Source organism: Protobothrops mucrosquamatus, unplaced genomic scaffold (genome assembly GCF_001527695.2).
Source record: "Protobothrops mucrosquamatus isolate PMUCROS unplaced genomic scaffold, P.Mucros_1.0 scaffold1969, whole genome shotgun sequence".
Classification (NCBI taxonomy): domain Eukaryota; kingdom Metazoa; phylum Chordata; class Lepidosauria; order Squamata; family Viperidae; genus Protobothrops; species Protobothrops mucrosquamatus.
Genome location: NW_015388086.1, coordinates 547,978 through 558,185, shown reverse-complemented (window position 1 = coordinate 558,185; position 10,208 = coordinate 547,978). Strand labels below are relative to the sequence as shown.

Genomic DNA, 10,208 nt, shown 5'->3' with positions numbered 1-10,208 from the left:
TTCCTTTATCTCTATAGCTCTTTAACTTTTCCATTCACACACATTTTATTTACCCCGTTTTCCCCCAGACCACCAAAGCAATTGCAGGAAGACCTTTTTGCTTAGCATTTAAGTATCTGGAACAGACCCAACAGCAAGATGGTTCAGTATGGTCTGGATTATACCCGTTGCAGATGGATCTTGCCTCTCCTGCTGGGCTTAGCAATGATCTTTGGCATCATCTCACTAGCTGGTTGGGGCTGGGTAACCTCACGAAGTTATCCATTTGAGAGTGAAGGCTCGTTATGGAGGTTATGCTCTTTAGAAGATGATTGGCGATGTACATCTCTCATGGATTTTGGTAAGGATCTCAGTGATGGGGACACTGTAAGGCAATTTGAGTATGTGTGTGTGTGTGTGTATGTGTGTGTGTTTGTGTGTGCAGCAAATTACACTATTTAGGGGCAATATGTTTTATAACATTTTTGCACATGTAACACCAAGTAGTTCTTTTCACTGTTATCATTACTTCCAATATTTTCTCCAAATTAGAAATGTTCAATAATGTGTGTGTGTGTGTGTGTGTGTGTGTGTGTTTAAAAGAAGGAATTGAATTGTCAGACAGAGCAATTGTGAAAGTAGATGCTATAAAGACATACCTTCCTTTTTTCTGGTTTATTTGTACTCTTGGACTAGAGAGGATGTAGCTGTTATTCTCGTCTCGGTCAACAGAAAACATAGCAACTTAAAATTTTGAAAATGGTGATTTTGATTTCTTTTATTGGCGCCAATCTTAAAGTCTACGAAATTGTTTGAAAATGGATGTATACAATTACATATTAGGGTTAAACTATTATACCCAGTGGATCTGTATAGTGTTCAGTATTTCAGAATGTACTGATAGCAATGTTTCCAGCACACACATTTTAGGAGCATGTTAAATTTGGTTTTCTCTTTTTGGAAATAGTGTTATGTCATGAAGACTTTTATTTTCTGGCTGCTCTTCGGAACAAAATATTTGAAGGCTGCACTGGTTATGTAGAGTGCAAGCCAAATAAAGTGAAATGGAGGATTTTAAAAAATCTTCATCAATGAGGGGTTTAAAATGCCTTCAGTGAAAGATATTCTGTTTATACTATGTAATAAGATTCAATCATTTATATATAATAAGGTTCAATCATTTTTGTAGAGTCAGTTAGATTTTTATGTGCAGAAAATGTAAAACACTCAGAGGAATTCTTAGGTAGTTTATTTATTCTAGATTGGTGGGCGAAATCTGAGGAATATACACAGGAATGTTTAAAATGCTATTCCAAACGAAAATGCTGCACAAGTAAAAGTGCAACATTCATCTTGTATGCCCTTTCCACAAAGCTGTAGGACCCATCTCTTGCATTTGTGTCTGTAAAATCCCAATTAACCTCTACCACTCATTGCCCACAGCTTTTAAATATGATCTTCTCAGCTTTAATATCTTTGTGTGAAGATTTCTATTCTTTTACAAATGCTTTTACAAATTCTATTCTTAGCAAAATGTTTTTGACATTTGACATGCCAAAATCTTCTCTGGATTTAATCTGTTAAAGAGCAATTCAGTATTGTGAGCATCTCATTTTAAATAAATAAATAAATAAATAAGTAAGTAAGTAAATAAGTAAATAAGTAAATAAATAAATAAATATACTCCTGTAGATGGTTAAGGATTAGAATTCACTACCTTCCTTTCTCTGCTGCATTCTCAAGTTGTTCCTGCTTTTGTCCAAAGAGATCAATATCATCGTGCCTGTCAATTCTTCACTACTGTAATGGCAAGACATGAAAGAGATTTTATGAGAACCAGAATTAATTTGGTTACGCGTCCCACAGTCGTTCCTGTTCAAACAGGTTATTGAAATATTAAAATGACCCAGAATACCTTATTTAACAGAGATGAAGATAGGATGCCTAACAGCAAAGGTGCCAATCGTTTTATTGTACCTATTTGCTTGGGGGAAAAAAAAAAGAATGCCTACCAAGTGTCTTACTCTAAAACTGTAGCTGCTTTAAAATCAAAGACTCTGTTCCATGAAATAATTGCCCCCGCCCCAGCCCCCTTTCCCCCAACAGATAAAACTATATGGATATAATGATTGGAGTTCACAAAGCACTTTGAGCCATTTGATTTAGTTCAGCAAATCATGGAAATCCAGCTGTTACATTTGGTAAGCGATGCCTTTTAATACTGTATGTGAACCCATCCAATTGCGGTTTATTTGATAAAAACATTGTTACCTAAAAATGGATAAATGGATGTGCTAGGTATACCCTTCCATGCCCGACTGAATGATATTTTAGAGCTGTATCTTGCCAGGGCGAGGCATAAAGGATGGAGCCATTGTTTTCTGTTTTGATTTCCAGCTTGGGGTAGAGGTGCAGCTGCCACCTTCTTAGTTGGATTTGTACTTGTCTGCATCTGCTTTGCCTTGTCCATCATCGCTTTTGCCATCCCGACACTTCGCTTCAACTTCATCAGAGGCATAGGAGGCTTGTGTTTTGTCGCTGGTAAGGCTGCATATCCAAAGCAAGAGAAATATGGGTAGAATATTGTAGAATATGCCAGAGCATATTTGGTTTGGAGACACAGTGGCTGTTTCTATGGCAATAAGAAAATAGCAGTGTAGGCGTGTAGAAAAGATGGGTGCCATTTCACGTTTTCTCAGGAGCTCGTCCGAACAGCAGTATGGGAAGACCTTGCATTGCAACCACATTTGAGCCCAACATCCCCATTGCTAAGCAAGGCGGTTGTTAAGTCAGTCACGCCCCATTTTATGATCATTTTTTGCCACAGTTGTTAAGCAAATCACTGCAGTTGTTAAGTGAAACATGCAGTCGTTAAGCGAATCTGACTTCCTCCATTGACGCTGCTCGTCAGAAGCTGGCTGGGAAGGTCACAAATAATGATCGCATGACCCGGGGACAGTGCAACTGTCATAAATACATGCCAGTTGACAAGCGCCCCAATTTTGATCACGTGACTACGGGGGTGCTGCAAATGTAAGAACAAGTCATGAGTCACTTTTTTCAGTGCCGTTGTAACTTTGAACAGTCACTAAATGAATGGTTGTAAATCAAGGACTACCTGCATTTCATAAAAGCAGCTAATAAGCAATGATATGTGTTATAATCAATGGAGAAAATAGTAGCTTTTTTTTTTTTAAAAAAAAGCACAAGCATTGTCTATTTCATTTTAAACCAGGAAACAAGATAATGTCTATATCCTGAAACAGAGGGCAGGGGAAAAAAATCTAAAAGGAGCCTTTCTGCTTTTCCTAAATTCTTCTGAATTCATCATCTCTCTCTCCTTATTTTTCTGATATATGTATGAAATTGTAGAACCCGGGTTCTTCATTTATTTTATTTTAGTTGATTCAAAAGCATTCTAAATTTATGTTCACCCTGTGAGTAATTCTACATAAACATGACTCAAAGGTTATCTATCAAACATCAACCGTATTGTTGAAATTGTAAATTGTATGTTTACCTTCATTATTCCTGGGTAAAATATGATTCAGAATCTCACATCACCATTTCTGTGATATTTCCCCTCAGAGCTTCAAACCCCAAAGGACTGTAGCTTAGCGGTAAAGAACCTGCTTTGCTTCCAGTTACCTTAGCCCAGTGTTTCTCAACCTTGACAATTTTAAGGCATGTGGACTTCAACTCCCAGAATTCCACAGCCAGCAATGCTGGCTGTGGAATTCTGGGAATTGAAGTCCACATGCCTTAAAATTGTCAAGGTTGAGAAACACTGCCAGCCTTTCTACCTAAAAATGGTCTCAAGTTACAAGGCTGGATCTTATGATGCTGCCAAATACTGGACTGCATGAATCATCTCTCTGACGGTATAGAACAGTATAATTTAATCACCATATTAGATAGATTGGGCAATTAAAATACAAACTAGGATGGTGACAGGGCTGAGAATTCTCTCAAGGCTATTTTTAAAAACATACAGTCAATTCTGTTCTCCTACTGTTTTCATGTGTTATTAACTTTTTTTTAACCTTTTCATGTTTTGCAGCCATGTTCTCATTAATGGGTCTTGTCATCTATGCTGTAATGATTTCAACACGTGTGGCCTTCCCAGTAAACACTGTGCATGTGTTTGATTGGAGCTATGGATTTGGGTGGACCATGTGCATCATGGCAATAGGTCTTGGATTCTTCTTTTGTTGTCTCCCCCTCTATGAAGATCACATTTTGGGAAATGTCAAACCTGAATATTATTAAAATCTCCTATAAAGAGCAACAGGGCCATCATATGGAGTCCCTCGCTGCTTGGGATCCAAAGAAGCATACAGACATACCTATCAGCTCAAGTCCAACATACAAGACTAGAATATATAGAGGTTTAGCAGCTCAAAAAAAGAAGTATTAACAATTCTTGTTAATGTGGATTTGTTAATTTTTTTAAACAACTTTTTTTACCATTAGTTTTTATAGGCAAATAGTAACTGAACTTCCTTAATTAAACATTCACCAATTTACAGAATTGGTTTATAATCAGTATTGACTTCCTCCTGTAGTCCCAACCCTCCTGCTCCCAACCCTTTGGGGACACACTTTTAGGGGCAGGGGTTCAAAGGGCTGCAGAGGGGAAGATAAATTAATGACAACAGCTACCCTGCTTCATTTGTTAGTGTGAGAGAAATCCTGCTAAAGCCTGTTTAGATTCAATCCACTAGACAGAAATATCACCAGAAACCAGATGTTCCAAAAAAACCCCAAAATACCTTGAGGAGTCCCTGATGCTCTCTGACCCCTCGTGTCAACCCTGAGCTACAAATATTTTCCTTTATTAAAAACCTTCTTGATTGCATTATTACTAATATGTATAAGCTTGTCTTCTCCAGCCTGTCAATTGCAGATGTGTTCGGATCGCAACTCCCAGAATTGGATGTTTAATTATGCTGACTGAAAATGTTTGGAATCTGTATTGTTCTAACGAAACATCAGTATTGAAGCACGTGCTTTGTTTACAAAAAATTCCAAATTTAGGCTATAACATCTTTATTAACAAGAATGAGAAAGATGAAGCCAACATGGAAAACTTTTATGTACCTGAAAGCAGTATTAGCCAGAACAGACTGCATGAAGTGCATAAATTGTTTAGTTAGGAAGAGGTTGGGAACAAATTACCCTGACTGAGAAAATGTGATACCAACCTAATTTCTGTTCATTTTAACAAAACTATGTAGCCTGCACATTTTAAAGACAATTCTATTATGTTCCAAACTTGTTTACAATAAACAGTCTTCTCTTATTAGATGTTCTCAGATCTGCAAACTGACCTATGTGGAAAGCAAGATTAAAGAGAAGAGTTTGCTGAAGTTCCAGTTGTACTTTTGTAATAGCATATCTTAGTTTTGCCTACTTGTTTTAAAGTGTAAATACATAGCTTTTTTTAATGCATGGATGTATAATTGCCAAAATATGTTCATTATTTTTTTTACGGGGGCAATTCTTTTGTAATATTTTGTTTATGTTCAGCTGACGAAGGCAACACAATCCATCATAACACTGAAAGGAAAATGATGCAACATAGGCGTACAGAACTCAGAAAATGTACATATATACATTATCTATTATACTAAGGGTCATGTGGTACTCATTTTTTTGCCATTTATTCTGACCTCTTACAGCAAATGTGGGCATCTATGGCAATTTTATGACCTGTGGACTTCAACTCTGAGAATTCCTGAGATAGCATGGCTGGCTTAAAGTCCAGTTAAAGTTCTCAGGTTGTAAAGTTGCCATAGTTGCCCACCCCTGTCCTATAGGCTTGTTTCTTAATTCAAACCTTATTCCTAAGTAAAAATACATAAAGCTGTCGCCTTAGATTGTAAGCTGTAGGGGTTGTGTAGCTTCCATGTTCTTCATAATGCTCAAGGCTTAATTAAAAGTTAAATCAATAGTTTAAGTGGCAAGTTGAACTTAATATCATCTATTGTGTTTTGGCATAATTTTCCATGTTTCTTAACTGCATGGTCAAAAGGATGTGATATTATTAAAATCAGTTAGTAGAACCTTTTTGTCTGTTGCTTAATGAGTAAAAGAATTTGTAGGATTGGTATTAAATACTTAAAAATAAAAATAAACAACACAAACAACTTAAGTATGTGAACATATTGCCCTGATCAAATGACAGATGCAAATTTGTTGAAAATTCAAAAAATTAGCATACAGACGCTATAATTGCTGTTAAAAATTCAGCCCTTGCAAAAATGTTTTAGTATTCTGGGCAGTTTACTAGCAGAGTTCTAAACATTGATTGCTTAAGGCAAGACTAGGAAATTTGTGGGCCTTCATGGGAGTTGAATTTTAACAGTGTCTTTAATATAGTCTAGACCTGAGATTTCCCCCTTCCCTCAGGAGATGAATAAAGAACAATTTAAAGCAACAAAGAATTATCTTTTGGCAAAAGTGAGCATTGTTGCCAGTAATATCAGAAAATTAAGGGAAGGTGAATATTATTTCAAGGAGGGCTCCCAAAAGGAGGTTGCTGGTAGTTGCATTCACTCTGTAAATCCTGGTCCTAGTTTATTAAATATATTAATATCCTATAGGTAGATGCAGATTAGTTCTTTCTAAAGAACTAATTTTGCCCAATATCAATTGATGCTAGATGGTTGGGTGTACTTAAATCTAGCCATCAAAACCCTTGTCCCTTAAGCTGCAGAAAAATGAAATTTAAAAATTTGAAGATGTCTTTTCTGAGAAGAATCAAGGGCTATAGATATTCCCAGGGCTTTTTTTCCTCATAGAACGCCCAGAACGGAGTTCCGGCACCTTTTTTGGATGGAACCTTGTAGGGTAGGCAAGGCGGGTTGTATGACGTGTGTGAGTTCCGGCACCTTTTTTTTTTTTTTTTTTTTAGAAAAAAAGCACTGGATATTACTTCAACCAGTATTGCATCCACGTTTCATCAGTCCCTTTCGTCAGGCTGTGGATTGCAGACTCTAGCCTAGAAATTATGCAGAGGATTTATAGTCTGCACTCAATCTCTACTAGGGAGAACATGCCTGCCCAACAGGTTGCACAATGATAGGGTTCACTAATGGGAATGCAAAGGCCTTAGGTCTTGAGCCTGGGAAAACAAATATGCTAACAAATAAGTTACAGGATGAAACAAAACACTTTTGAGCGGTGTTTTGTTGTTTTGAAAATATATATAGCATGTCTGTAGGATATATGTGCATGCTATTTTTTTTTCTACGAAAGGGAAATTGATAGCAAGAAAACAGCACAGGGTCCTTGAAGAAAAAAAAAACAACAATAAGGGACACAGCGGGACTAGGCTCCATATATTTAATGTATCTAGAGGATTCCAAGAAACTTTCTCCTTTTGGGAACGGGTGAATACACAAGGCATAGCAAATAGTAGCTTCTTCAGGAACTTACTGCTTTCATCAGAATTAGGGAGGAAGTCAGCACTAGAAAAAAAACACCAGATTTCTTTTTCTCTGATGAGTGACATAGAGCTGGCTCAATGGCACTTCAATCTGGTCTAACTCATAACTTGCCAGGCAATAAGGGATATGAGTAGCTAAAACCATTTCCATGATCCTTCCCTCCCCCCCTAATCTACTAAACCCACTTCAGCTGCACGTCACAGGCTAATGTGACAGTGATGATTAGACTGAGTAGGGCTTGAAGACTGTGGGAGTTTCTTTCCAGTTGAGTCATGACCGCACCACCCTTTGGGTGAGTGGCATTCCATAATTATGTAGGAGGAGGAGAAATCGCTGCAGAACCATTAGGGGTACATATTACTTTAAAGTCGTATTTACACAATCACCAAGTGTAGTAGATTATATTGTTACTGACAGGGAGTTCCATTGTATAAAAGCTAACAGATGAAAATATGATCAGCTTGGTTTAAATCTACTGGAAGTTCAGTCTGACTAAACTTAAAAACATCACGGCACATGTGAACATAATTTTAGAACAGCGTGTTAGTAATTGGAATGCAATTTCTCCTCATATTATCTCTGAGGTGGCTGGAATGGGATAGGATAAAGTTGTCTAAACCAAGATTAGGCCTGAAAAGCCATTATTTCACCAATAAAAATTCAGGAAAGTATTTCAAAAGAAGATAGAACTTTTTTTTTTTAAAAAAAAAAGGATAGATCAAACAAATCAAGTGTCCTGCAGTATAAAGCAATGAAGAAGGGAGAGATACTGTAAGCTGGGATGGGTTTTTCTATGTGAACAAAGTGGTGTGATGTATTTGCCCAGGCATGCAAGTCAACTCTCCCATAGACACTCCTAAGGTGGGGCATTTATTCATCTAAAGCCTGAGCCAAATGAAACACATTCAATATTTGTACCATGTAACCAGTCAGAATAGTTACATTGGTGAAGCTGCAGCTTACAGACACAGTACTGTATTGAAAAGGCTGTTAAACTTAGATAGTGGATTTACTTACGTCTAGATACAAATGACAAATGGAGAAAGCAGTAAAATTTTGATGAGGAGGAATTAAGCCACATGGATGCTGAAGTCATTTTTTTTCTTTCCTTCCTCTTAACTTGGCTAACCAGGATTGTGAGACACCAAGATGAAATACGAGCAGAACAAGGGTGGGAAGAGGGATTGAGCGGGACTGAGATAATGAAGATAATGCAGAAAAGAAACATGATGGATGACTAAAGATTTACTTAAGAGAACCATGTTGTAGTACATTCTATTGCAATCTACTATGCTTCAGTACACTTAGGTTTTTGTGCTGTTCTTATTTAGGGCTAACACCACACTGTATTGCAGCATACTGTATTGTGATTTAGAGGATTATAGCAGACCATATTTTCATTTTGTACAGTGCAGCTCTCTGTCGGTGACAACATAATGTACTACATTTGGTGATCATGTAAATTGTATTTATTTATATAGAACTTATATAACCCTGGGCAATTATTTCTCCCCCCCATTATAATATTTGGTTTAAAAGAGTTTAAAAAATAGTGCATGGTGAAAGCTAAATACTAAAGACTTGAATCAGCAGAAAAGGTTTCTAGAAGAGATGTTAAAACTTGTTGTGTGCTTTTGCCTTAAGCTAGGGCTGGGTGAAGCCACACCTTAGTGGATGAGACTTCCAATAAGCAACACCTTTCTACCCGTGTACTTGGAAGCTATTCTCTGAAACTGCTGGGGGGCACTAAAAAAATTGCAAGGGAAGCCATGCCAGCATGGAAATCAAAGTTACAGGACTCTTTCCCATGATAGAACAGCAGTGTTTTAGAAGCCATGTAATTACATACAAGAACCCCACCCTGTTTGGGGCCTGTTTTTCAGTTAGCAAGCAAACTTTCCCAACTGGTTATTACACAAACCTATACAACATGAGTTAGATTTATTCTGGGGAGGAGAATCAGGGGGTGGGGATCAGGGTTTAAAGCTCCCTATTGGTCTAATGCAGTGTTTCTCAATTTCAGCAATTTTAAGGTGTGTGGACTTCAACTCCCAGAATTCCCCAGTCAGCATGTCGACTGGAGAATTCTGGGAGTTGAAGTCCACACACCTTAAAATTGCTGAAATTGAGAAACACTGGTATAATGTGGGGCCACATGGCAAGAGGAACAATAACAAAGCAGATGATGGTCATAAAACTCATCCACTTTCCTATTTCAGATTCCCCACAACATCTACTGATGGGGATGTGTCAAAAGCACTGGAGGTTATATATTCTTAATCTGAAATAGATCAAATGCTTTGAAGTTATGGATACTAGAAAATTAATCATAAATATGGATTCTTTATATATTTTACATTGCAAATTAATTATTTTTGTTTAAACTTAAAGTGGTGTAGAGACAACCTCATTTGTATAGTAGTGAAGGCATCAGGCTAGAAACCAGGAGACCATGAGTTCTAGTCTCACTTTAGACACAAAGCCAGTTGGGTGACCTTGGGCCAGTCACTCTCTCTCAGCCCTAGGAAGAAAGCAATGTCAAACCACTTCTGAAAATCCTTGCCAAGAAAACTTCAGAGACTCTTCCAGGCAGTCTTCAAGAATTGGACACTATTGAACAAAAGACAAAAATAAAATGGTGTGAAGAAAAGAAATGATTGAAATATCCACTTACACTAATATTTCCCATTATCTGAAGGATAGGCAGGACAAAACTGAATGGATATCATCATCATCATCACCAATAGCAGCATCAGCAGCATCAAATAAGCTGGAGAG

At 37.3% G+C, this 10,208-nt stretch overlaps 1 protein-coding gene across 1 annotated transcript; it reads left to right on the top strand.

Annotated features, from left to right (window-relative positions):
- Positions 1 to 4,420, top strand: LOC107294498 (p53 apoptosis effector related to PMP-22). Its single transcript, XM_015823731.2, has 3 exons — positions 1 to 340; positions 2,377 to 2,520; positions 4,040 to 4,420. The coding sequence occupies exons 1-3, from the start codon at positions 139 to 141 to the stop codon at positions 4,246 to 4,248; spliced, it is 555 nt and encodes a 184-aa protein (XP_015679217.1). The 5' UTR covers positions 1 to 138; the 3' UTR covers positions 4,249 to 4,420.
- Positions 4,421 to 10,208: the final 5,788 nt, after the last annotated feature.

Excerpts from the sequence above, each read along its gene's own strand:
- LOC107294498 (XM_015823731.2), top strand. The coding sequence starts at position 139 with ATGGTTCAGTATGGTCTGGATTATACCCGTTGCAGATGGATCTTGCCT. Across the intron at positions 341-2,376 it reads TACATCTCTCATGGATTTTG|CTTGGGGTAGAGGTGCAGCT; the intron begins GTAAGGATCTCA and ends TTTGATTTCCAG. Across the intron at positions 2,521-4,039 it reads AGGCTTGTGTTTTGTCGCTG|CCATGTTCTCATTAATGGGT; the intron begins GTAAGGCTGCAT and ends CATGTTTTGCAG.